The sequence below is a fragment of the Cucurbitaria berberidis genome, assembly GCF_010015615.1.
Source record: "Cucurbitaria berberidis CBS 394.84 unplaced genomic scaffold K460scaffold_1, whole genome shotgun sequence".
Classification (NCBI taxonomy): Eukaryota; Fungi; Ascomycota; class Dothideomycetes; order Pleosporales; family Cucurbitariaceae; genus Cucurbitaria; species Cucurbitaria berberidis.
Genome location: NW_024468935.1, coordinates 3,545,897 through 3,572,148, shown reverse-complemented (window position 1 = coordinate 3,572,148; position 26,252 = coordinate 3,545,897). Strand labels below are relative to the sequence as shown.

Sequence of the window (26,252 nt, the reverse complement as noted above, 5' to 3'; positions counted from 1 at the left end):
TTGAGTTTGAGGATCCCCAGCAATGGCCATCTCTTGAGGGAAATTATAGGCTAAAATAGGTCATGATTATTATGATCTTTAAGATATGATTGAAACGTCGCGGGTCGAGCGATCGACACAAGAACCATCAGCAGACCAGTTAGCTTTACCGGACGAAATCCTCTTAAGGTACCAAAACGGCGCGTTTTTCGTTGAAAGAAAACCAATAGCAGGTGTAAATAGATACTTGCTCAATCTTAGTACAACATCGGTTGAAGTTCGGATTGGATTGCGGGGCTTGAGCGGGGAAGGAACTATAGGTAATTCAAGCTCTCCGCATTCTACCTTACATCTTTGTGCTCTCACTTGGCAACATCATAATCTGATCTTCAAAGTAAGGTTTATACACTTCCAAGCAGAGACGATTTAGTCTGCATAGACAGAGGCCAACAATCAGCTGAGCGAGGAATGCTGAACTGTCGTGCAGGAGGTCTATACGATATCACGTCATTGGCATCCAAAGTTGGTCAATCCCATGGAACACATCTGGCCTTTTTCACGTCTGCTGAACAATCAAAATGGGTCCAATCATCACCTCGTTCTTTACTCTCTTATCTTTCGAATATGCGACTCGTCGCTAAATATGCGGTTATCACTGCCCTCATTCTGCCTCATATGGCGCCATAACAGCCATTTACACTTGGAAAATCAGCTGGATTGGCCACCCTCCAAGTTCTAGAACCGAGCGAACCCCGATAAATGCTTATTCGAAATGCCAGCCACCTCTTGCGAATGTACCTTGTGCGAACTCCAGGAAGCGAAGAAGCTGCCTATGCTAACAAGTTAATTGAGCGAGCGATAAAGGTCAAGTTCGGATGTGAGTCATGGTATCTATATCTCTAGCTTTGTCTCCGTATCTCTATCTATCAATCTTATCGTTGTTCTTGCACACTTTAACGAAAGGATTGTGTATTCTCATTAACCCACCATGGCTAACAAAGCCCCATCGATCGCGTCCTCAACGCCCTCCCACAACTGGCGCGGATGGCTGTGGGACTCAGCCGACGTATCTAAAGAGGAAAGAAGATTTCTCTTTAAGCTGGACGCTACTCTGTTGACATTCGGAACTCTTGGAATGCTGATCAAATGGATCGACACTTCCAACATCACTAATGCTTTTGTATCGGGAATGAAGGAAGACCTCAACCTCTATGGTAACCAGTACAACTACATCATCGTCTCCTGGACTGTTGGCTACATTATTGGGCAGTGGCCATCCAACATCATCTTGACTCGTGTCCCTGCACACATCTGGATCCCCTTTCAAGAAATTGGCTGGACGATTTTCACCTTCGCGCTGGCTGGTGCTAAGTCCTATCGTGCGCTGCTAGGACTCCGCTTCATAGTCGGGCTCTTTGAAGCGGGTTACTGGCCTGCTCTATACTACGTGCTTGGGTCTTGGTACAATAAACGTACGTTACTATCGTCTCACCATTGAAGACAATGTTACTAACCCATTCCGATAGGTGAGCTTGGAAAACGAAACGGTATCCTCCAGTCAGCTGTATCAATTGCACCAATCTTCAGTGGCTTCTTGCAAGCTGGTATTTACAATGGTCTCAATGGCCATGCAGGCCTGGCTGGATGGAGATGGTTGTTTGGTACGAGACCGCTCCCCGAAACTGTATTACGTCGTTGTTAACGGTCATGTTTCAGTCATCAATGGGGTCATATCCTTGCCTATTGCCGTTTTAGCCTACTTCTTCCTACCCGACACTCCAGGAACCGCCAAACCCAACTGGATCTTCAGTGAGCGTGTAAGTGCTTATGTTCTACGTGAGGAGCGAAAAAGACAATAATCTGACACATATTTAGGATATTCAAATTGCCAAAGAGAGAATGGCAAGAGCCGGTCGCAAACCTGAAGGCACCCCGTATACTGTAAAGACCATTCTGGGCTTTCTAACAAGCTGGAAAACCCTTCTTTTCACACTCATCTTCATGATGCAACCATTTGGATCCCAACCCTTTACGGCGTTTGTATTTTGGCTCAAAGCACATAATAAGAAGGGCAAGCCTCTAGTATATACCGTCGCCCAGATCGTAAGTTGTTTCCCCGTTTTCTTCCTAACGCATGACAGAATCTAATGCTGATTGACAGAACGAATACCCAACTCTCGGTAACGCTTTCACGGCAGTGTATTCATTGACATGTGTTTGGATCTCTGACGGGCCATTGAGAGGCCGGCGATGGCCTATCATTTTATTCTCCAACATGATTGCAATCGTTGTCTTCACCTTGCTTGCAGTGACACCGGTCATGGGTCCTTTCTCGCACCGAGCGCCATTGTATATTGTATCATCAATCGGAGGATCTATGGTACCATTGACAATGGCATGGATGGCTGAACTTATCTCCGACAATGCCGAGCAGCGAGCTTTCACCGCAGCTGCGATGAACACTCTCCAATGTTAGTATTCTGAGATCATGGTCAGTACAAGGTCCCTAACCACGCTACATATAGATACTTTCATAGCTTGGATCCCATTAGTCTGGTTCCAGCAAGTTCACCAGCCTTACGTTACCCATGGCAACCGAGCCGCAGCCGTAATAGCAGGCATCAACATTCTCGTCTTTACTATCATCGCCCTTCTCGCCCATAGAGAGAAGCTGGCCAAGAAGCGCAAGAACCAAGTTCCAGCTACGCCGAGCTCGCCCGATCCAGAGACAACAAGTGGTCAAGGCAATGAGAAGGGCTTATCTGTCGGTGTGTTTGCTCTCCAGCCGGAGAAAGTAGAGGCGTCAGGGCCGCCCGTTTGAGATACGAGACACCACTTCCCCTATATGCCAACAATCTACTAGCTTGTTACTCTAGTAAGAGGGGAAGTATTTTAAACGTATATATTGAAGCTCAGAATGTTTCTACTGATTCAACACCCTTACAATATCAGAGCAACCACTCTCAGTTCTTACGATACTATCTTTCCAGCTCCGAACGGCTGAAAGTCATAAATCGTTTCTTCTAACATAAATAGGACAGTTCTTACTCTCCTTATGAGTCTGTCTCGCTATATTACCCAAGTGATTTTTATATCGAAGCCTCAATGTGTAATGAAAGCCTGAACACAAATACATAAAACTCTAACCGAAGACGATAGCATGGAACATGCATGGTACATTGTCCAGCGTTACAAGTATCTAACATAGCGCGTAACTTAGGTGACCTGAGGTCTCTACCCCTACCACTTTGTGTTGCAATACTGCTTTTACGGTTTGCAGAGAGCTCTCTGAGCATTACACCTTTTTTCTTCCCCCCTGCCACTCGCGTCTGAGGACTGGGTAGCAACTCCCGTATATGAGCTGCACGAGAGAAGAAATATTGTAGAATTCATAGCACTTTTCGTAAGACGTAACGGCTTCAGCATTCCAACGGCCTCTCCTAGATGATCCCTTTGACCATTCTAGATATCTAGGGGACACGCCCTTTACCTCGGTCAAGCGGGGTTTCTTGTGTCTCTCTTCGTTCATCATTGCTATCGATAGCATGGTTCGTATTTCTAGCTTGCCTTGCAAGTATTCCCGCTATTTCCGCATGGCGATGATCTACAGATCTTACTTTGACTAGCCGCAAGGGATCATTAAGCTCATAATGATGTTCAATAGAGCGAGTGCGTACCATGGAACTAGTCTTGCACGAAAATTGGGAAGGAAAGGCAATGTCTTGACTGTAATTTAACACTATGAGGTTCTGCAAATCTTACTCGATCATGTTGATCGAGCTGTACTAGCGACTTGTAAAACTATAACTTAGGTCTCTAATGCTGGCGTGCCTTTACTGTCACAGGAGATACAAGTCTAGTTAGAATAGATAGGTTCGTGCTTGAAAGGATTGAATTTGCACGACTAGTACGGTAAATTATAGAACTTCGCTTGAAAGCTACTCATTAGGAGTTCTGTAGCAATTGTGATCACACTTTCGCCTGCACGTTGCCGGTGATCTGCAGACGTTGCAGGTACATGAATGGACATCGCAGCTTCAATGAATGATACCTATTGCCGGAATCTCCGGTCTTCACTACTGGTACTATTCAAGTTGCCCAGGCGCTATTGTATTATCGACAGACGTAGAACGTGCGTCAACATTACTGGCAGCTTACATTCAGCATCTTCTGTGGACACCTTGCATTGAAGCCAATGCGGTCATCCGCTAGCGATGCCTTCATGTGCCAATCGCGCGAGTCGAGCATTAATGTCACTGCAAGACATTTTGGTGCGACTGTGAGCTGATTTTTGCATGCGCGCTCCAGCCCTGTGGTTCGGACTGGCGCCAGTCCTGCTTATACGTGAGTGTCTACAAGATCGGCGTTCCACAATATGCGCAGCATTGGAATGATCGAGCCAGAAACTGAAGTAATTAGTGAAACGAATCAATGGCCAGGGGTGGTAGGAGAAGTCTCTTCACCTTCTCTATATCACGGGCCCACAGAGTGATATATGAACTAGGCCGTGCATAAGCTGATACAAAGGCTACTGCATCCTAAGTCACCTGCTTTCGTGATCTTCGGTCTGGTGACGTTGAGACTTGGACCATTGTTGAATAGCATGGCACATGCCTAAGTCCAGAATCGATAGTACATATGCCCGTGCGGGGCGTTAGGGAGAGGGAGATTCACGGCAATCTTGAAAAGATCTTCTACAACACTAGTAATTAGTGTACCAGGCATCGGGTAGAGCCTAGGTGTGATATTGACAATAAAGTTTGGATATATCTGCCTCCTTGTGCCAATCCGCGAAGGCGTGCGTGCCGCCGTTTGTGGGACAATCTGGCTAGCCAGTCGCGAATTTTAACACAGGTCCGATAGGTACGAACCAAAATGTGTTGTGATAACCAACGAGGAGAAAAAGCGGATAGTTCAGATGATGTGAAACTGTCGCGTACTGCAAAATTTGTAATCTTATAATGCAAAATTATTTGGAGGTTTCTGCTTATCCGGGTAGACGCGGATGAGTGACCCGAGCTCGTGCTCAATATCCCCAGCATAATGAACAAATCTGCAACATTACAGAGACCCAGGAGAGAAAACCTTGTGTAACAATGTCAGTACAATTGTTCAAAATGGACGACAGGGCTAGGTTGCCACCCCTCAACTTCGCGTGGCGTCCGGAAGTTCACGCTCGAGCTACATGTGAGCGGCCCGAGGCTTCACCCTTTCTTTGAAATGGCGGTTAGTGGGGTCGCTCCCGACCTGAACGTCGCCTTTGCAACCCGGTATAAGGGGCTGATGCAATTGTACATAACTCAATTTTGCATTCGCAAGGACCAGCGGGACCTAATCGTTACCGGGCGCCAAAGAAACGGAAAACTCCGTGTCATTCGAAGGATCGAGACCCTAGAACCTAATACCCTAGAATTATGTGAGCATGATGGCTGCGAAAGTGTGGGCATCTCTTCACATGACCAAGTCCTGCTTTTTCGACTGATTCCGCATTAATTAGCACCCGTGATAGAGGTCCTATTCCGCAGATGATTTTGAAACAGTCTAATAACTAGTCAAAAGACCGAAGATTAGTTGAGACACATCGAAAGAGACGACTGAACGTGCTTGTGACACTGTGGATCATATACTACCATAGCGCGGCTTGGAAGAAACCCGAGGAGGCGGTAGAACTGACTCTGATATCGTGTAATATGAACAGACCAGTCGAAATGAGATGAATGGCAGCCTATCAGGACGTCATTTTGCGCCACGAAACGTGGTGGGACAAGGGTACATACCAAGATATCAACAGCGGTGTAATGAGCAATATTCAGATATTGCGATGTGAAGCGGTATTCAATTGCACATGTATGATGCCTACGGATCGCTGATGCTGGACCGTTGCTGGAAAACAGAAAGGGATTTAGAAGACGCAATAGAAACCACCCCGATTGACTCAATCGTAGCTGTGATTGAATGTGTGAGTCTTACACCAAGCCACGTTGTGACCTGATTTCCCAAGGAGGAAAGTGAACTGACTGGTTGATAGTGTTCCTCGGAAACGCGGTTCCCGAGGATAGACGCGTGTGAATATATTTGTTGGGCCTCTGTCAGATCAAATTGACCACGTGGCACACCTGTAGTCCAAGAATTTTGTTGACATTTATCTTGAAATTCGTCTTCAAGCATGATGTGCATCAAAAGCTCACTGTTTTGAGCTTTAGACGGGCAGTAGACTGATAGATGCTGGGGCCGTGCTCGGCAATCCTGTGTGAACAGGCTAATGCTGGACGAAAGCCCATGAGTAGAGGTTGGGCCTAACCAGATGAAGAGAGTAGCTCAGCCGAAAAGGATCAAGCACGGTACGTCTTGTGGTTAGAAACCACGAGTCGTGTAGCCTTCCGGGAGATCCAATCATCCTGGTAGGCGACCCAAACTCATAGGTTCTCCTGTGACGGCATGTGGCAGATCATTATTGCTTTTGCATGGGCTCCCGAGCAGTTAGTGAGTCTGAGCCTCATCCGTTTGGCGTTGAAGAGCAATTTGGATGCACCAGGGCACGCCGGCATACTGTGGTCAGAGGCCTCCAGCTCGATCCCTGTCCCCCGATGGCAAGGATGCCGGCATGAGGTTACCAACTTGCCTCCTGCAGTAGCCATGCAGGCAGTCCAATTGCCCCAGCTGCACCGGGACAGGCTGCTTATCACGCATCAGCTGCGCAGCTCGCAGCCCCGCGTCAATTTGCCTCGAGTTTTGCTGCGCCAGCATACACGTCCCAGTGACCACGAGAGTCTGGTCGGGTCGAGCAGCTAAACTAACTAGTGGGCGCCGTCGGTAGACCCCACCGATTCCGCCAGGATCACCTGGCTTCTAGAAATGGTGCCGCAAATCCTAGGGCGCGGGCGACGGAAGGCTTTGCAATGGCCGAACGCTGCCAAACTTGTTGACGATGTGTGATGGGCGTGCATGATTCGCCCCAGGATAGGGGCAGAGGCTGTGGACGTGCACCATGAGACGCTAGTCCGCATTTGGCTGCGACTCGCAAAACGTCGTGACATCGGACGGTCGGCAGAGCAAACACCATGGAATGCGGACTGCAGCCGCTCCGCCTCACTACCGCATCTTGGAAAGTTTCCTCACTGTTTGACGGCCTGCGGTTGCTGGTGTGCGGAGTGTGCGCCTCCGCGCAGAGATGGGCAAGGCCGTCGACAAGGCCGGGAAGCCAGACGCGAGACGTGTGAAACATAGCGCATCATCCCGACTCCGCGATTTTTAGTCCCAGTATGTGCTGACCTTGGCCACTGGTGCTGAGGAGTAGCAACGCTTGCCCGCAAGCAGAATCGCATCCCAGCTCGCCATGCTGGATATTTGCGCCGTGCTCTGTTCCGGCCTGTGTCCACGTCTTGGCCTTCTGCATATCTCCCCTCCTGATCCGACCTCGGGGCTGGACGGACGCCAGACGGAGCAGCCACCACTATCCTCGGCACTGGTCATGTCCCCATTTCTCCTCTATGCACCTAAACGGCTGTGCCTGAGGTCAGAGCCTTGTGGGAAGCCCCAAGGTTTCAGAGTGCTGCTTCACCACGCGGCACGCCGTTCAGGAACATGCTGCTCTAACGTCAGGGCCCTGGCAGCAGTGGAGTCATGGGAACTAGCGGACAGGCATGGTGCCGCGGTGGGCGGGCAGTGGAGAGCGTGCAGGAAGCTTTTCTTGTCCGTGTGTTGATCGTCTCATGGGCCAGAAGCCGCGAACTGGCAGAGACGGGGTTAAAGACACACAACCCCAGCAGGGCCTCCTCATGGCCCCCCAAAAGCCTAGCACACGCTCCTAACAGGGGCGATCGCTGCGCTACTGTAGCCATCAACTGCCCGCCAGCCGAAGCAGGAAAAGCCCCTCCAAGCCGCCAACATTGACCGTAGCGTCTCGAGGTCGCAGAAGAGTTGCAATTCCTCCCCCAGCACCTCACTAGGACAAGCCCTCTTCATGTTCTGTCGCAGTTGTGCTTGATATTTCCTTTACTCTCCACCTGCCCGCAGCCTGACTTGCTACCAGGCGTCGCCAATCATCTTCGAGCTGCCAAGTAGCGCGCATCGGCGTCGAGGGCAGGTCTATGTCTGTTCGACTGATCCCGTTGTTGTTATAACTACTACTATTACCTCCTCTCCCTGTTATCGTTCCAGGGACCCGGCTACCTAACATCCTTGTCGCTTCACAAGTCGCCGATGCGGTATTAATCGTCTTGTTCCAGTTATACTCTTGCTTCGTTCCTTGAACCTCACTCTGGTACACCACGTCCCCGAGCTACCTCAAATCCGCAGTTTGCACCCCAGTACTTGCACGTAGCTTGTTCTGCGTCAAACAGTTGCTGCTACCCCTCCACCGTGGAGGACTGCTCTTGCAATTGTCGCCATATTGTCCAACGACTCCTCCAAGAGCGAATACCAACTTATAATTCACCGGTTAAGCGAGATCGCAAACTCGAGTTGGGCAGGCGAAGCCTGCAACGTCAGCACACCTGGCCCGCCTCCCAACATCAACAGACCAACGTTTCGGCTCAGTTGTTCTATCATCGGCAGTCACATTCTACTCTTTGGCCACCGCTCAATTTATCAAACGCATATTGATCCTGAGCGATTCATCTCGTTTCGCCAATCCACCGGTCTTGGGTCTTCTTATCTTGGAATATTTATTTTATATGGTCTCGGCTACTCCAGGCGTTTGAACGGCACCCAGCAAATCAATATTACCATCACTCTGGACCGCATCCTGAACACGCAACTGAAACGGCCAGGCACCCACTCTCCTCATGTTGCAAGGTATCAGGGCATCGACATTGACGATGCCGTCCTTCGGGCATGATGTATCTCTAGCTGGGGTCCAAAAGGCGGAAGGTTACGGTGAAACGGATATGTGGAATTGGCCGCAACATTCGACATCACAACACCCATCTTACGCGAATCCGTTTGACCCGTCCATGTATGGCAACTTTACATCACAAGTACAACAGCCACCACGCGGTCTACCTTCTCATCAACCGACTACAACCTCTCATTCTCTAGCCACTGGGACCAACACACCCCCGCCCGCGAGATCAAAAGTAGCGGGAAATATAGTCAAGGCGCAGCCCGCTTTCAAACCGACATGGCGGGGGTTTCTCGAAACAACAACAGATGCCATGACCGTTGTGGAGGCTTCACTGCAAGGACGTCTAAGCCACATCAGCCGTAGACCTCACGACAAAGAACGGGCAGAGATGCTCACTTCTGGAACCGTCTTGGTCTATGAGGAGAACGCCTCTGGTATCAAGCGTTGGACTGACGCAGTTCACTGGTCGCCAAGTCGGGTCATGAACAACTGTCTCATATATCGTCAGCTCGTGCGAGCCCTGAAACCCGAAGAAAAGAGAACAGCTCTAAATCCCTCTTGCGGTACAAAACGAAAGCGCAAGACTGGTGAGGCTCTCTACAACTCCGATGATGAGTACGAGAACCCCTCGTTTGACGGCTCGGCTTCAGGTGATGCAGATTCAATGAACAAGGTGTATGCCAACTTCGCGCAAAGCCTAACTCCGGATCAACAGCGAAGTTTCTGCGGATCCCTCATCGACAGCTACGAGTTCAAGGAAGGCGGTCTGATGAAGAAGACTATATCTGTCAAATACCAGGGAACACACCACCACGTAATCTCTTATTACAGCCTCGAAGATCTCGTCAGTGGAAAGCTCAAGCGTCCGTTTCAGGATCCGAGGTTAGCCGATATTCAACCCAGACCGGAGCTTCTTCGTGGTTGGAAGGTCAGTCTCGAGGATGAAGAAAGCAAGGACATGCCGCTCGTCGCAGCCTATCCGCACCATATTCAACCGAGTCATTCGCCGCACCATGTCATTGGAGCTGTGACACAAGCACTAGCAGGTCACACAGTGATCCAAACCCATACTCCACTTCACCTGCACGTACCAGATTACTGGCACGGACCTCAGGCATCGCAGTATACACCGAACCACCACAGTCCACAGCAATATGTCTCTTCTCAGTCGGCTAGTGCTCAATACCCGACTCCACAGCCAGGACAGCAGTATCATTCACAGCAACCTCCTCCCCAAACTTACGCGCCTCAGCTACCTCCAACTCAGCAGTATGCTCCATCGCCCTCACCTCTGCACTTTCCTCCTCTGCTAGATTCGAGTCCACCATTTTCAGCCCCAGTTGCTCCACCACAGCGGTATACGCCTCAGTCGCAACCCAACAGTCATTATTCTTTCGATCAACCACAGCCTGGTCCGAAAGCTCCATATGCCCAACAGGCACCCAATTCTCAGTACCAGCCTCCCCTTCATCATCAGTCTTCTCAGCCTGACCAGCATACCATTCCGCAAGCTGCAACTTTTGATATACACGTTCCAGTCTCGAAGAATTCGCCTTTGTCTCAGCAGCCTAGCCAGATTTCCGCTCCGCAGTACGACGCATCATCAGCATCCGTGCCTTCCCAGGCCTACACTCAGCCGCAGTACCCCGCAGCCCCCTATCCTCAATCTTATTATGTGACGGACGCAAAGTATGTGCCGGAACAGCAGCATGCACCTAGTTCACAGCATGGCTATCAAGCTTTATAGTCGTTACATCGAACGCACATTAGCGACAAGATCAACACAAATCACTCGGAGCTCGGAAGATGATACACAACCATATACGAATTAGTTTACGAAATGATTCCAAACGCGATACCCCTTAACTTGGATCTCTTTTGGCGAAGGTGGCACTTTTTTTACACAACCAATTTCTTCGTACATCTCAGGCATTGCTTCTGCCCCGCATTTTTGGTGTTGCTGGCGTCTTTGCGATCCAGTCTTTAATTTGCGCCTTGTACACAAACCTGCATCTTTTCTCTACGTTTATACTCTAGTTAAAAGCGCGTTGGTGTTCTACTACACGAGTATCTATGGTACCTTGTCGCACTAAGCTGTTCCTGCATTCCCTGTTGCCTGCATGTCGTTTCAACCAAATACCCACTGTACAAATATAATCACCTATATGTTTTTACGTTTCCAACAGGGTTTTTTCGCACATTTTTGTGCATTATTGCGTCAGCGTAGCGTCACTACAGGACAACCAAGCATCGATTTATTATCATAACGTCGGCCTCTCTTGTCACAATATCGTTCCGATTCGCCCTTTCCCCCTCGCTCCCAGCCTTTTCCTATTTTAAACTCACATTTCATGGCCACTCGCGGCAACACCCGGGCCGACGGTACTATTCCACATCAGCATCTGATCCTTCGGCTCTCCCGAGTTTACAAATCGAACCCGACTGCGCCGCACGCCCGCATCATCCGTTCACAGCCTCCCGAGTCGGCCCGTTATGCGCCTCGGTAACCTCCTTCGCCCAATAAGACTGCTATGTGGAGAAGTACGCATACGCGGCCCGGTGTCTTGGATGGATGCGCCAGGTGGCGTGGCGTAGGGGTTGGTGTATGCATCAGGCACGAGTCACGTTATCGGTGTAGCTTCGGGGCTTGATCGGGTTAGTTACCCCGAAAATCTACTGTGGCGATTAACCTTCGTATTTAGCAGGCGGGCCAGTTACTATAGTTAAGAGGGAGAGGCAAAAGGCCGAAGTATGAGGGTGAGGCAGTATGCATTTTCATTCGGTCAGAGGTCGACATAAGTGTCGAATGTTGCGGTGAGGGTATGAGATAACCCGGTGGGTTAAATTCTGGTGCGCGACTACGACAGATCTGGCTGGAGGTTGCTTTGGTATAATATCACTGGCCTGATATAGGTCTAGGATGCTATGCTGGCGTGTGCTAACATCCAGAGGTTTGCATGCCCCGCAATCTACTGCAGATGTAGGAGGGTAGGTACGTATCTTGAACGAGAATTCAGGCCAGATGACGAATCTTAAGTTAGCATGACCTGTTTTCGATACTGCAGAGCGATGCATGCTTACACCGCCTAACCCTTGGCAGCTATACCCGACAGAAGGAGTACGAAACCTGTTTTCTCTCCATCCATCCCCATGCGCGGGCCATCGCCAAAGCTGATTCTGCATAATCTGATGCACATTCGTCTACTTCGTGTGCGAACCTCGGTTGCCTACCAGTGTGACGGGAAAAAAAAGGTCTGAAAACATACTTTGTCTTCAAGATCATCGGTGTTGTTGTCCGTACAGAATCGCGACACCGTGTATCATTCTTCCTTTATGGGGTGTTTCCATTGTTGGTACGATACCCAAGCCTGAAATGTAGAGACACCTAGGCCTAGAATGCCGATGACGATCGCAATAAAGACTCCAATCATTGTTGCCATCAGCATGTATCTTGCGCCGCTCTTGCGCTCGAACCAGCTTTCCAATCGCGTCCGAGGTGAGGGGTTTTGCAACTCATCATAAAGCTCCGCAAGGCGAACGCCGAAGTATGCATACGTGGATTCAACACTGTCCTCATGTCCGAGCACCATCGATTCGTACCTGAGAAGATCCTCGTCGAAACCATGTTTTGAGACCAGAGACGAGAGAAGAGCCTGGGATTCGCGATCGGACGGGAACAAAACATTATTGATTGTATGAAGAACTTCGAGGATGAGTTGTCGTGGCAGGACACAGTCGTTGGAATCGCTTCGGGACGCTGACAGGTTTTCTTTCAGCATTGCAGTGCAGTGGAAGACACGTACTACCCGTTTCTCGTGATCTAATACTAGATGACTTCGAAGGTCGCATGTTGGTTCCATCTGAAGCCCCGTGAGCTTTCGTAGTTGCTTGGCACTCAGATCGGGCGTTATCGTAGACCACTCAGGATGTTCTTTCTCGGATTCAAATGCTTGCTGGAGTGTTTTCGGAAACGCTTCTCTAAGAAACTCTGTTGCTGAAAGATTGTTTCGCCACTGCAACGTTGAAATTCCGTCTTCGAGCAGATCTGCATGTTCGCGCGACATGCCGCAGTTGACAGAGAATAGGATGCTGGCTGCTAAATCCATTGCCCTGTACTGATCCGATACTGCTGGAATGTTTTCTGTATCGATTTCAGGGCACACAAAGTGTCGCTGGACGAGGTGCTCTCGTGCGTCATCAGGCCTCTCGTTAATGAGCCGCATGATTTTCAACAGGTCCGCATGAGTGTTCAAAGCCGCCTGTCTAGTGAATAACTCTGGTACGTAGGCTGCTGTCAAATCTTTGTATCGGGTCCAAGTCGCTTGTTGACGTTTTGCTCGGCTCCAATGGCAGGTGGCTTTCGCACAAACCGGCTCTCCAGAGCAATCGCCGCACAACTGCCACCTCCACAGACATTGGCTTAAATTTTGTAGATCTACGTTCGTAACGTTTTTCAAAGGAAAGAGGTGGATTTGGTCCGTCATTGAAATTTGACTCGCAATTAACGGGTGTTTTGGAATTGTTGACTTGGCTTACAGTTTGCGGCAGAGAAGGCTCTCATATGCATCTCCTGTCTTCGCGAGGCTGTGCAAACCCGAGCAAAATATTCAAAGAGACTTTATTGGGCGCCACGGCTGCATAATGTACCCCTCTCTAAGTTTATCCCGTGTCGGTCACCAATACTCGTGGAGGAAGCTAGGCTGAACCCACCCAGCTGAGCCTTGTGCGATTTTACCCTGCGCAGCTCACCGGTTCCCAACCCAAATACAGACTTATTTGCGCTGGACAGTCCATGATTGCTCCTCGACCACCAACGCTTCCGACTCCCATCTATCCCAACCAACTACTTCTATTGTGGTACCATGGACACTTCAATAAATACTCAGACACACTCTCAGTTACCGCTCGATCACCGTATGATGGAGACAGGCTATGAAAGTACACCAGCCAGCCTAGGAAGTCGCCTTAAATCGATGGAATGCCCAGATTCAACCAGTGCCGGAGGTGCAGAGTCTTCACAGATTACTCCTCCGTCAAGCAACCCACACCCGACCCGTCTTCGTACGATTAACGGAATGCAGATTTTTGAAAGGACCTTAAGCGATAAGACCCACAAGCGCTTTCATGATGTTCTAGAACGGCTTGCTGAGCCTTTGGCTGCCTACCTTCGGAAAAGTCGCAAGGAATATCGACCCACGTCCATCAGATTGATGTCTCTTGGATATGATGAGAACTCTGTTTCGCCCTGGATTGTCGTACTGTGTCCAGATAAAGTCCAAAAAAGGGCAGAGAAGTTCTTTCAACAAGAGCTAGCGCGGCGTCTTTGTCAGCCTGATGAGCCTGGACAAGAGCGCTTCCGAGTGACAGTCCTAGGTCATCCACCTCGGCCAAAATGCGCTGAGCAGCCCGACCAAGTCAGAATAGCTTGCGCTCGATTGAAAGAAGATGAAAAGAGGTTATGGTCGCCGCAGATCAAGACGGATCATTGTGGAGTTACTCGCTATGCTACAATGGGGGGATATATTGTGGTCAGCGAATCTGATGGCACACTGTCAATATACGGATTGACAGCGGGCCATCTGATTGCCGAGGCTGATCACAGTTGGCGGGGAGCTGGTGCAGGGTCCTGGGACGGCTCCGAATCCTCCGCAGACGACAGTGAATCTGAACAGGAAAGAAGCTCTCCAGAGAAGACGTCAATTCGTGAAGTCAGGCAGCATGAGGAAGACCCCACCTGGATGGATATAGGCCGTTTATCAGATTACTCGTTCTCGCGCCAGGCTCGTGATAGGGATTGGGGGTTAATTGAAGGAATAGAGGCGTACGGGTTCTCAGACGATAACGCCCATGATGTGAATGAGAAAATAGAGCTTGGGACCGCAGGAAAAGAGCGAGAATTACTGATTGGCTTCAACCACGAGGCCAGCCATAAGTGCTTACTGTCAAAATCTCCTACCATGGTTATTCTTCCGCATGGGCACAGATTTGTCTGGGCTCACACTTTAACACTTCAATCAGGTAATACCTTTTGAATCTGTCCACCCAAAACTAAAGCTGACAAATCTAGCTATGATATATGGTGCGGCAAATCTACCAGACGGTTGTTCTGGGACCTGGGTCACATCAGATGGAACAAACATCCACGACAATCCCTACGACAACCCTTACGATACGGACTTTGATTATCAAGGTCAAGTTGTCTCACCTCCAGGGTCCCCTTCTTCAGACAGAACGATCACCGTGTACGGCCAGATTGTTGCCGATGATGTATTTGGACACGTCTATATGATACCATTGAGGGATATACTGCATGACATCACGCAAACAATGCAAGTCGCAGCGGCCAGGCTACCAGTTTCGATATCCGAGGTCATATATTTACTCTCTAAACAAAAAGCACGAGAACTAGAGAGATTATTGCGTGGGCAATGTGACGATCAGAAAAAAGCTTTTGTTGGTTCTAATGTGGATCTCAGTTCCAGCATCGATTATCAGCCAGAAGCACAGTCCGTTGCCACCACGGACCATTTCGATTTTCACACCGAGAGTTCGCAAGAGGCTATACCACAAGCCTCAAAAGGCAATTTACGGGAAGGCATTGAAGAAGATCTCTCGGAATCTGAGCCAAAAGCTAAAAGTCCTCGGACGAATACACCATGGACACCCGCAGAAGAGGAGAGACTTCGACGCATGAGAGATAATGGAGATTCTTGGAGCAAGATTTTGAAGACGTACCCAAATAGGACAGGGGAAAGCGTGCTACGGAAATCGCGACGCCAGAAAGCGAAGGACAGAGGGATATGGTAGGCAAACCTACGGAAGCATGCAATAAGCACGCGAAGGAACATTTCAGTTCGGAGTTTTGAAGCCTTTTGAACCCTGCCTTGCCTGCTATGAAATTTCCAATAGTAAAAAGGGTGGGGAGGAGAATAAGCAATGGAGGGGAGGTTGGAGGGTGGCTGGGGAACTAGAGGTCGACTCCCATTCGTTGGCGTCGTTAGCTCACCAACACATCATACAACCACCACAATATTACACTAGACGCAACACAGCTCTACAGCGAGATAGAATTGATAGGTTTGTGTCAATCACGCTATAATCGTGTCCTTGGACCTTCTCTGCTCACTGCCCCACGATAAACCCAGCCCTCGACCCGCCCTTAGAGCGCGCAGATAAAGTGCCCAGGACGTTAGGGAAGATGCCGCCTAAACGACGCAAAGCTGCCGACCCAGTGTCTGCACCAGCAGGACCTAATAAGCGGGTCACTCGGTCATCGACAAGGTCAGACCCATCACTTGCGGAGAGTGCCCCATCCAAGTCCTCCCAAGCAGGACCCAAGGCCGAGAAAACAGGGCGTAGCTCTGTAGCAACCAAACATGAGAAAAATAAGGGTGCAAAATCATCCGCTCTAAAAAGCAAGGTCAAAGTAGCTACGGCGCAAGACAGTGTGAAATCGGAAGGAACGTCGTCCAATGTCACAGTGCTCACCATCACCTCCGACGCGGTCAAGAATCCCATCCAATGCCATAATTACGCCTCTCCGAACTCAAACGATCCTTCTCCTCAAACTCTAATCTTCACCCACGGCGCAGGCGGCACACTCTACGCCCCAGCTGTTGTAAACTTCTGTGCCGGCTTCTCCACTGCCGTGCCCATCCTCGCATTCCAAGGCTCGATGAATCTCGCCTCCCGCGTCAAAGGATTCCACGCATGTCTAGAGCACCTCGAACGCAGTCAAGGCGAATTGGTGCTCGGGGGAAGGAGTATGGGGGCGCGCGCAGCTGTCATGGCCGCAACCGAGTATCTGAAAAAGGAGAAGGCAGGAAGTGGGAGCACCAGCGTTCAACTCATTCTTGTTTCGTACCCGCTTAAAGGTCCCAAGGACGATATCAGAGATGAAATTCTGCTCTCTCTTACCGCAAATGTCGAGGTGCTCTTCGTCATTGGTGATAGGGATGCGATGTGTCCGCTCGATCTACTAGAGTCTGTGCGAGGCAGGATGAAGGTGGAGTCGAAGCTTATCATTGTGAAGGGTGCAGATCATGGTATGCATGTCAAACCTGCGAAGCGGGAGAAGGAATTCGGCGAGGAGACAGGAAGGTTAGCTGCAGAGTGGGTTGCAGGGAAGATGCACGAGGGTGTGGTTTATGTCGGTGAGGAAGATAATTAAGGTTGTAAGCCCTCAATTGCAATGCATGGTCGAACAGATGGGTATGAAAGGCATTTGGTAGTTTCAGATACCCATGAGGTCGTAAAAGTCGTGCATTGAAAACCCTGAATAACGCCACGCCGGACCCTGCGCTCTAGATATGATATACATGCTTCAAGTCGTTCAACCACCCATAATTCCTACTCGTCTCTCGCTATTACAACGCCCTCATCCCAGTCCTCTTCAGCATCTAGGACGTTACCAAACTCAGCGGCTAAAGCTAACTCATCACTCGCGCTCAGGACGCCTTGAACATCCCCGGAAGCGATCTCTTCATAGACGGCTGTGATGCCAGTAATGCGGCAGACTCGAGCGACAGAAGCCATCATGACTAAGCCTAGCATTGCAAACGGGCCCACGGCAACCAATTGACTGAACTGGCTTCAAATAATTAGCTTTTTCGCCCGTGCAATAAAGTAATGATGCAAACTTACTAATACCACTGATGGATGCACTTCTCATCCCAATACTGCAGTCTCGCTTCAAGTTTCCCCTCACGCTCACTCTTCTTGCCCTCCATCTCTTGAAGGAGAAGGCCGGTCTGCTTCCGGAATGCGTGGAGGCCCTTCCACCAGTGGGAGCGGCGGTGCTGGTTCCTATTGCGCACAAAGAGTTTGTCGAGGAGTTCGTAGATATCGTGAAGCATTGCCTTTTCGTGTGAACTTACGGTGAGAAGGGCGATTGCAGTGATGGCTGGTGAAGCGGAAGGCATTTTGACTTGCCGTGGAGGCATAGTGATGGCCATGGTGGGTATATAACTGTGCAAAGGTATGTAGGCGCAGGTATCAGTTGCGGGAATGAGACGCGCAACGGCTGTTGAAGGTAGGTAGGCTAAGTGATGCTCCGTCGGCTGTAGGATGGCGATGGTGATGTAGGCTTCCGTGTGCGGATGCGGAGAAGGGTACGTGCGCGTTCGAATTACGTCCTTGTGATAGTGACGGTGTCCCGCAAAGGTAGGTAGCGTGCCGTCAAAGTGCTAAGGCTCCCGGTTCGTGATCCGGTACTGTGGTAGTGATCGATGTGAGAGCTCGTCGCATGCTTTATTGTGAAAGAGACAATAGGAAAGACTCGGCGCGACTGCACTTGATGAGGGTGAAGACGATAAACGCCTAGTAACGGTAGATTCCGCAAAAATGGACTCGAAGGGGATGCGGCTCGATGTTCCTGTTTTCGAGGCTCACGTGCAGACCGTTGATGTGGACGGCAAAGGGTAAAATCTAGCTTAATCTAGCAAGAACCACGTGTGGTCTCGTTGATGAGAAACCCACGGTGTAGGTGTTTTGGGTATAGAGTGGTTCCTGAAGATCATCTATCCAGGTTTATGGGGTTTATGAGCTTGCAATCAATTGCGTAAAGCGGTGTAGAGGTTCCGAGCACACGGACAGTAGTGTTACCCTCCGCTTCCTCGAGACCCTTGCGATTCCTGATATTCCTGCCTCATAGGCTGAGTCTGATGTGCGATGTGGGATATTACCAAGTCCGTGTAACAATTCCCGGAGCGTTGAGCCTGCTGTGGAGCCAGCTGGAGATGTGGGGACGCGGAGGACAGGCGGGTGATCTGTATGGGGTGTCACAAGCCTCAGCTGTAGTGTAAGTTCCAGTTGTTGGGCTGTATTCTTCCACGCTTGTAGATTGATGCCAATATTTCTTCTGTTGGACCTGTCGGGCGCCGTTGATTCGAGGCTAGTCTTAGATCGGTGGTCGGTGTTGGCCTGTCAAAGTTTCGGAGGACCGGTTCGACTTTTTGCCAAGGGCCCACTTCAACTGAATCATGTTCTTGACGTCGCACATCTTCGGCCTCTCATGATTCGGAGTCTCGAGTCTTATATGGCCTTGCTCCGAGCTTCTGTATCTGGCTGAGCCCACTGCAGTCGTGAGACGTGGATGCGAGCAGTCGCCTTCTGCTACCCCTGGCTCTGCTCGAATGTCCCTTGCGCCAGCTAGCTGTGTGGGGTAGCTTTATCGACTGCACCCACCCACCGACCACACCACAACCATGATCGTCGACACCTGTTCCACGACGTCGAAGCCCGTGGAGACGCGAGAGGGAGCTGGACTGGATGTGAGAAAAGGGTGGCGAGGCTGTGATCTGGTCGTAGGAAGATTCACAGGTCGCGGATCCAGCTGATATCCCCCAAGCAACGAGCTTCTACACCCCCCAGACAACAGCAATTGTAACGAGGAGGCGAACCGCAAGGATACTCTCACACCGTATTCGCATCTGCAGCTTCACAAGTTTGGAAGGCCATACCTGCTTCCCGACTTGGGCTGACTTTGGGCAACGCTGCGGAGCCGTCCGCCGCTTCCGACAGCCACTACACCTGAGCGAATCTGAATGATGACAGGGAATTGACGCTGTGATTTCTTGCAGTCCAGCAGTTCCGAATCACAGCACCTCATGTCGCCTGACTCCCGCTGTACTACTCCTTGTCGCACAACGCAGGCGAGGTCTACGACTCCCCGTCCGGACAACGAACGACATTCGCCGCACTCGAAACCTCGAACACTCGATAGAACCGACGACACTCAAATCATTAGCATACGTAATGCTACAAGAGCGCCATCCCAGCCAGCGTATGCATGTTACGGGCCGACCCCGTATCGCGTATGCGGCACACCATACCCCGCGACCGACTTGAGCAAGAGCGATTGTAGACCCCCCAGCAACGTAACTGTGCGCTGTGCTGCGGCAGACAGTGTATAATCGACGGGATTAAAACGGTTTGCGATATACCATTTATTAGGTGGCTATCAAATGAGTTCGGACAGACACGCATGGTGCAAGCACCAAACACCGGATGACAAGCCGAATTGGGCTTCCAAGTTCAAATAATCTTTGACTGGCGCACCGTTCATCTTGTGCCACTCGAATCCCACGATATCGGCATTCGTTGAGACAACGCTGTTGATTGCCGACTTGGCTTCGATTAGCGGATCCGCCTCGAGGACCTGAGTTTGTACTGGTACGATGACATTGCGCCGTAACCACCACGCTCCGCCTGTGCCACCCAGTTGCCATGTCACACAGCTGCAGGAATCTCAAGGTCAGGCTTCGGGGAGGCGGCTTCGGCATGCTATCGCTTCTATTGCGGCTCATCCGATTCGTCGGAGGTTATTCCCGTACACAAACATCTGACAGTCGCGGAGGCGTCCCATAGCGCCCTGAAAACCCTTGTTTTGATTCGAGGGCGTGTTAGTTGAGCGAGACTAGTGCGCCATTCCCGTCAACATCGGACGAGTTCACGGTTGACCGACTCGTATCGACTGGGATAACCATGTGTGTATCGCAGTTGAACATGGTTCCCATCTTCAGTTTATTGTCGATGATCACAAAAAGACTGTAGGAAGCTCGAGCGACCCAAAGACTAAGTTTGCTGCCATCTCTTTGGTCGTGTTGTACACATGTCAACTCCTGTCTGCGTCTCTATGGAACGACAAACGTTTCCTAAAGGGACGTCTTCAAAATGCGATATTCCGGAGTTGCCAGTATGGGTCCCCTGCTCTTGAGACCCGAAAGGTGCCTCACGAATTGGCTTTGGCTTGACTCAATAAAGCAGCTCGCCGCATCTCTGGCTCTCCTCTTGGTATCGGGCCGACAGTGCACGTTCCATGGTATGCATTATAGCCATGGCCGCGACATTGTGACGTACGTTTAAGAGGAGTTTGACTTCGCTGTCGCTGGATTCGGTCATCCTGACACAGTTCGTATGCGCTTGCCGTCTCTAGCTGTCACTTTGTTAGCGATACTCTGGGTTCAAAACGTGCCCCGCCTTCAGGCTGCGCGGGAAAGAGAAGCAGTAGAGAGATGGCATGCATCTCATGGGCAACCTCCCATATTACAAAACCCCGCAGTATATGTCTGAAGGCCCTCGGATATCATGTGCGTTTGCGGCGGTCGTGAGGATCAGTCGTTCGTGGGAGGCCTGTCCATCGGCGGGGTCGTGCAACGGCTCAGGTCCAGCACGTTGTCGGAGGGCAGCATGAAGCAAGCTGGAACCGGCATCGGCGATGTTCATGCGAGGTCTCTCATGGCGATGCGGTGCCTGTGAATGCGTTTTGTTAGTCAGAGAGAGCAGCAAGCCAAGCCCACCGGCGTGAAGCAAACACGGGCGTTGCTGCATCAAGCTGTGATCATAATGTACTCCAGAGAGGCTTGAAAAGATGCTGCCGTTGTCGAGGAGCTACCTGCGAAGGCTCTAAAGGCGTCAAGCACGAGTATGAAGACGAGCTCTCGTATCGTAATGGGTTGCGAAGACCTCCGCGGCCACTGGACGCAGCTCTGTTTCTGAAAGACTCGTAATCGTAGGAGCGTATGGCGTGCGTCTATGCGATCACCAAGAGGCTCTTGAAGATGTGCGTACTATTTAAAAGATATGCGCTATCGCCGAGAGCTGTTAAAGAGTGGGAAGAGTATGCGTTGTTGCGCGGGGGCTTGCCACCAACGTTGGAGGCAATACAACACCATAGCGAGCATCACGAACCTGAGGCGGCCCGTGCGTAGCCCCGAACGACTGCCCCCCTCCCTGTATGTGCCTTGAAGGCGACGGCAAGGGCTGCGAGGTTTAGGAAGAGCATGTCTAAGACCTGAGCAATCGGCTACACCACTTTGCATCTGCCACGAATGCGTGCACACCGTGAGAATCGATGTGAGCGACAACATCCGTGTTCTATCCGTGGCATGCGGTGCTTCATGTCAGGGTCAGAAAGACAAGGATCAGTTCAGGGAGTGTATCTCATACTTTGATAGGGGACGTAGTATCAAAGTCGCGAGATATCTGTTCTCGATTGATATCCTGATTGTTTCTGCTCGCTACCTCTCCTGTCAGCACGTATCTGAAGACTTCTTCTACTATGGACGTCTGAAGAGCAAGTTGGATTCGGGATCTATCTCTTGCCAGTAATCCTGGAAGGGAGCTCATTGCATGCCTGAGATAGCCCCTACATGCATCAGATGATGCCGAATGATCAGTGGCTCTCTCATAGTCATCGAGCAAACGCGCAGGAAGGGATCGTCATACCCTTCCAAGTGGCACACAGGAACTTGCGTACCACTTCCTCTATCTCTCTGCTTCGCTCCGTCGCACTCAATCGGCGACGTTTCAAACGAGCCCAAGAAAACCAACCTCTACCTTTCCCAAAGAATAGGAGCTAGCCATGTGCCTATCTCAAGCTGAGTGTAGTCTATAAGCGCGAACTGCTAGGAAGGAAGGGGCGTTAGCGGGGCGACACTGAACAACAACCACCGCCGCTCTTGTATAGCAGCTATCAAGACTCAGGGGCTGATGTAGAAAGGTTCTCTGTTGTGCCTCATGGAAAGTGCTCATATTCATGAGAAGAATTTCCTCCAGCTCGACGGAGATACGTACGGTACATGTAGGATTCTACTCATCAGCCGCATTTGAGTGGTACATATACCGTCTTTTGCAAAGAAAGGTCGGAGTAGAGATCCAGCTATTGCTCCAACTACCGTCGATCGCAAGCTCAGCGCGACAGATTCAGAAGTCCATTAGCCGTCAGGATCTTGAGCGATACATCACAAATCAAAGAAAGAAGCGGTTGGTGAGCAAAGCTCTTGTATTCTATAAAGGGCAATCATGTACTACATTTGCCTCGAAGAGGTCCATCAGTGGAGTCCGTCACCTGGTCAGAGATTGTCATCAATCCGCAAACCATCCACAGCTCGAACCCAGATCATGTCGCAGTCATTCCAAAAAGCATGCACACTCGATAGCGTGCGAGATAAAGCCATACCGGACAAGTATAGAATCATCCTAGTCTGGCAAGAACACGGAAATTCCGAAAAAACAAAGAGAGAATCCATCATGTCGTTACACACGTATGATCTGTGGTAAATGTCGCAACGTTACGCAGCCAGGAGGAGATGGATAAGCCAGCACCAGTCAATGTCGATAATACCTGATGTGACTTGCGTCAACGATACTCAGATGAAGGGGTTGGTCATGAAGTCGTGGAAGCCGCGAGCAGAGCGGGGACGAGCAGAGCGAGACACGCGAGGACCCCGAGTGGGAGAGGTGTCACCAGCCGACGCAAGGTCGCCAGGATAAGGGCTATGCTTGTTGCCGCCGATGACGCCGGGGACCTGTGGAGAAGTCGGAAAAGGATTCTCCACAAAGTATTGAGCGACGTGGGTCATGGGGATGTAGTCGAAGGGGATGTATCCGCACTGGCCACGACCACAGGTGTAAGAGTACCAGACCTCGATCTCGCGCTTCTTGTCATCGGTCATGCCCCTAAACGGAAAGGGAGCAGCATGCTGACGAGCGTAAGTCATAGCGGCATCCAGCATATCGCGAGGGGTACCTCGGTCGTAGATGCTCGAGCGGTTGCGGTGCTCAGTGATGGTAGAGTATCCATGAGGAGGGTAGAGGCCGATGCTACGAGCGCTATCCATGGATCGCTGGAGCTTGGACAGATTGTCGGGACGAGGGAAAGCCTGCTCTGTGCCGGTGTTGCGAAGCTGGCTCATGATCTCGGCGTCGGCGTAGGTGAAGAAGAGGCGCGGACGACAAAACGGCGTCTCCTGCATGACAGAAGAGTTGCGGAACTTCTGGACCAGAGCCTCACGACCCTGAATGGTGGCGTAAGAGATCTCTGCCGACTTGGTTGAATGGAAGCCTATCCAGCAACGACGCTCGATACGGTCGATGAGGGCGATCATGCCGTGGACATCGGAGAAGTTGATGAAGGCATAGCCAACATTGCAACCAGACTTGAAGTCGATACGAAGGTACATGAAGTCGTAAGTACCGAAGCAGATGTCGTCGAGTATGGACTTGAGGGACATCTGTGAGAGTTGTCAGTGAAAGGTCATGACAGCATGGATGCATATACAAACCCAGTCCAACTTGTTCGGAATGTTGCGAAGCATGACGGTGGTTCGAACGTCGCTGCCATCAAGGATACGGTCGCGGCGGACACGGTTGTGCTGGTCGTGAGGATGACGATAGAACGAGGCACCAGAGTAACGGTCAGGCATGCGACGATAGCCAACGAAGCGACCCTCCTCATCGACGCGAGGCTTGGTGCGGTGGGGTGAGTTCAATGCGCGCTCACCAACCCAGTGAGAGGGGTTGGCAGTGCACCACTGATAGGTCTTCTGTAAGAGAGTTAGCATGTCCTGGCCAGGAAGAGTGAGGGAGGATTGCTTACGCCGTTGCTCATACCCCAGACCGGATCAGTAGCCAAGGACTGAACGGCACGATTGGCGTCGTCGATGGAGTGATACTCGATACGGAATACCAAGACCATCTTGGTATCAACAGTCTCGACATGGATGCAGTTGCGGACGGCACCGAAGACAGCAGCGGTGATCTCAACAGACTTGATGAGTCCAGCAAGATCCTCAGAGGTGAACTCCCAGACGGCGTAGTCTGGGTTGGCTTCGATCATGATGGGGAGCTTGATCTGGCCTTCGAACTCGTTGAGCTGAGCGGTATCCTGCGACTTGGCGACGGCGAATTCGTAGCCAGAAATGTAGTGGACGGTGAATTCGTGCTGCTGGAGGATTTCCTTGGCCTCAGCGGCGTCGTGGAGGTTGTCATAGCGAAGGTGGACACCACGAGCGTAGAAGGGCACGCAGTTGGAGAAGCAAGCATACTTGATGACAGTCAGTTGTGTACACCAAGGACAAGGCCGATGTTACTTACCAGCTTCATCTGATGCTGGACGTTGAAGATCTCATGCTCGGATTCCAAGCCAGCGTTGGTGCCATCGGGAAGCTGAGAGACGAACTGGTAGCGAGAGATGTAGGTCATGTCGTCCTCGGACACCTCATTGGCGAAAGCACCCTCGACATAAGGAGCTGGGAGAGGAAGAATGCTCTTGTGCTTGCTGGAGACGGCGTCGACATCGCGGACGGGCTGCTTGCCGGCGGCAACGACGGTGACCTGGCTGATGTTGTTGCGGCGATGGCCGGAGCGAGCATCTCGGACGAGCTCAGGGGAGTACAAGGTAGGGTCTGTGCCGCCAAAGGGGCTTGAGGAAGGACCAACACCAGCCGAGGACTGAGGTGAGTGGTGAGACATGATGAACGAATGCTGAACAAGTGATGTACCGATGTACAGGAACGATGGGTATGAGATGGATGATGGAGGCCAAAGAATGGCAATGCTTTGGTCAAGGCTCAGGTATCAGAAAGAGTTGGAAGACTGGATGAACCAAAGTGGGGTGGGAAAGAAGGAGGGCAGGTGGGAAGGGGCGTGGGGAGGCAGCCTTTATATACCTGGGGGCGGCCGCGAGCCTCGAGCTGTCAGCTGATGGCGCTATACCTCTCAGGGCGTGAGGACGGCAGTATTTCGAAAGGCCAGCGCATTCATCGAGAAGGAAAAGAAAAGACGCTTCTCGTGAGAGCGTTCTGAGCGGCCCGCGGCGATGTGTTGGAGCGGAATCCGTTGCGTTGCCCCCAGGATGCGGGCAAGGAGCAGGCCCGGCAACTTCAAGATGGGCGCCATTCAAAAGCCCTCGTCGAGCTCTACAACCTCATCTTTTGGTAACTACAGAGGAGCATTGTGGTTGGGCGTGCATCACGGCTGCAAGAAACCCCTGAGTTTGGTGTTCCGAATACTCGACGGCTACTTCACCTATCGCGAGCCCTGCCCTCATACGATTCCCTCCCTTTCTAGCGCCATTCGACAACTGACCGCCTACGGCAGGTTCCGAGTATGCAGGCGCAGAGAAGGCGTCATTCAAGGGCAGCAGAGCGATATGAAGGAATGAGAGGGGCGGCTGAAGCGTGTGGAGAGCGCGTGAGGCTGACACGCTGTAATGGTGTGGGCTTCATGGTGGATGCGTGTCAGACAATTGCGAGCTCCAAGGTAGACAAGCAACAGCCAGAAGACGAGGGCAGGCGCCATCCATGGTGGCCGCCTTGAGCTCGTTGCGGAAGGCGCTGCTGAGGCTGTTCCCCGAGATGAAGCTGGAGCAGCCACGAGACTCACAGACGATGGACGACTTGGATATGCAGCGCCTGAGATGAGGCCCAGCATTGACTTCGCCGTACAATGCCGTACTAATATAGGCTCTAACATCAGATTGCGTATCATCTCACACATGCGAAAGGCACATCCAACATGTTCTTCACAAGTCGAGGGCGCGGCTAGATGTTACCGCAACTCAATCCTGAAAGGGTCTCACAACTCCTCAGGGACAGCTATGGCAAGCTGAGCACAAAGGTGTAATTCATGTAGAAGACCCGACTAA

At 51.0% G+C, this 26,252-nt stretch overlaps 7 protein-coding genes across 7 annotated transcripts; 3 read left to right on the top strand and 4 right to left on the bottom strand.

The window, feature by feature from the left end:
- Nucleotides 1-967: 967 nt before the first annotated feature.
- On the top strand, nt 968-2,875 carry K460DRAFT_373032 (putative pantothenate transporter liz1; the record flags this gene model as incomplete). The annotated part of the gene is made up of 7 exons (XM_040934551.1): nt 968-1,451; nt 1,506-1,640; nt 1,696-1,796; nt 1,855-2,082; nt 2,141-2,450; nt 2,532-2,747; nt 2,856-2,875. The coding sequence occupies 7 exons, from the start codon at nt 968-970 to the stop codon at nt 2,873-2,875; spliced, it is 1,494 nt and encodes a 497-aa protein (XP_040793480.1).
- Nucleotides 2,876-8,462: 5,587 nt separating this feature from the next.
- K460DRAFT_23871 (uncharacterized protein) lies at nt 8,463-10,873 on the top strand. Its single transcript, XM_040927301.1, has 2 exons — nt 8,463-9,411; nt 9,475-10,873. Exons 1-2 carry the CDS (start codon nt 8,766-8,768, stop codon nt 10,569-10,571), a joined length of 1,743 nt encoding a protein of 580 aa, XP_040793479.1. The 5' UTR covers nt 8,463-8,765; the 3' UTR covers nt 10,572-10,873.
- Nucleotides 10,874-12,001: 1,128 nt separating this feature from the next.
- Nucleotides 12,002-13,360, bottom strand: K460DRAFT_361669 (uncharacterized protein). The gene has a single exon (XM_040932503.1). It carries the CDS (start codon nt 13,306-13,308, stop codon nt 12,145-12,147), a length of 1,164 nt encoding a protein of 387 aa, XP_040793478.1. The 5' UTR covers nt 13,309-13,360; the 3' UTR covers nt 12,002-12,144.
- A 437-nt stretch (nt 13,361-13,797) lies between these two features.
- On the top strand, nt 13,798-16,994 carry K460DRAFT_328285 (uncharacterized protein; the record flags this gene model as incomplete). The annotated part of the gene is made up of 4 exons (XM_040930699.1): nt 13,798-14,842; nt 15,021-15,193; nt 15,266-15,580; nt 16,083-16,994. The coding sequence occupies 4 exons, from the start codon at nt 13,798-13,800 to the stop codon at nt 16,992-16,994; spliced, it is 2,445 nt and encodes an 814-aa protein (XP_040793477.1).
- A 179-nt stretch (nt 16,995-17,173) lies between these two features.
- Nucleotides 17,174-17,745, bottom strand: K460DRAFT_273511 (uncharacterized protein; the record flags this gene model as incomplete). Its single annotated transcript, XM_040927884.1, has 2 exons — nt 17,174-17,405; nt 17,468-17,745. The coding sequence occupies 2 exons, from the start codon at nt 17,743-17,745 to the stop codon at nt 17,174-17,176; spliced, it is 510 nt and encodes a 169-aa protein (XP_040793476.1).
- A 2,039-nt stretch (nt 17,746-19,784) lies between these two features.
- K460DRAFT_350905 (uncharacterized protein) lies at nt 19,785-20,189 on the bottom strand (the record flags this gene model as incomplete). Its single annotated transcript, XM_040931544.1, has 2 exons — nt 19,785-20,061; nt 20,158-20,189. 2 exons carry the CDS (start codon nt 20,187-20,189, stop codon nt 19,785-19,787), a joined length of 309 nt encoding a protein of 102 aa, XP_040793475.1.
- A 2,785-nt stretch (nt 20,190-22,974) lies between these two features.
- Nucleotides 22,975-25,078, bottom strand: K460DRAFT_350904 (uncharacterized protein; the record flags this gene model as incomplete). The annotated part of the gene is made up of 4 exons (XM_040931543.1): nt 22,975-23,838; nt 23,890-24,150; nt 24,204-24,650; nt 24,701-25,078. 4 exons carry the CDS (start codon nt 25,076-25,078, stop codon nt 22,975-22,977), a joined length of 1,950 nt encoding a protein of 649 aa, XP_040793474.1.
- Nucleotides 25,079-26,252: the final 1,174 nt, after the last annotated feature.

What these genes read in the sequence shown, in the direction of transcription:
- K460DRAFT_23871 (XM_040927301.1), top strand. Translation starts at nt 8,766, where the DNA reads ATGTTGCAAGGTATCAGGGCATCGACATTGACGATGCCGTCCTTCGGG. An exon ending in AAAACGAAAGCGCAAGACTG is followed by an intron (nt 9,412 to 9,474) that starts GTGAGGCTCTCT and finishes GCTCGGCTTCAG; the next exon opens with GTGATGCAGATTCAATGAAC.
- K460DRAFT_361669 (XM_040932503.1), bottom strand. Translation starts at nt 13,308, where the DNA reads ATGACGGACCAAATCCACCTCTTTCCTTTGAAAAACGTTACGAACGTA.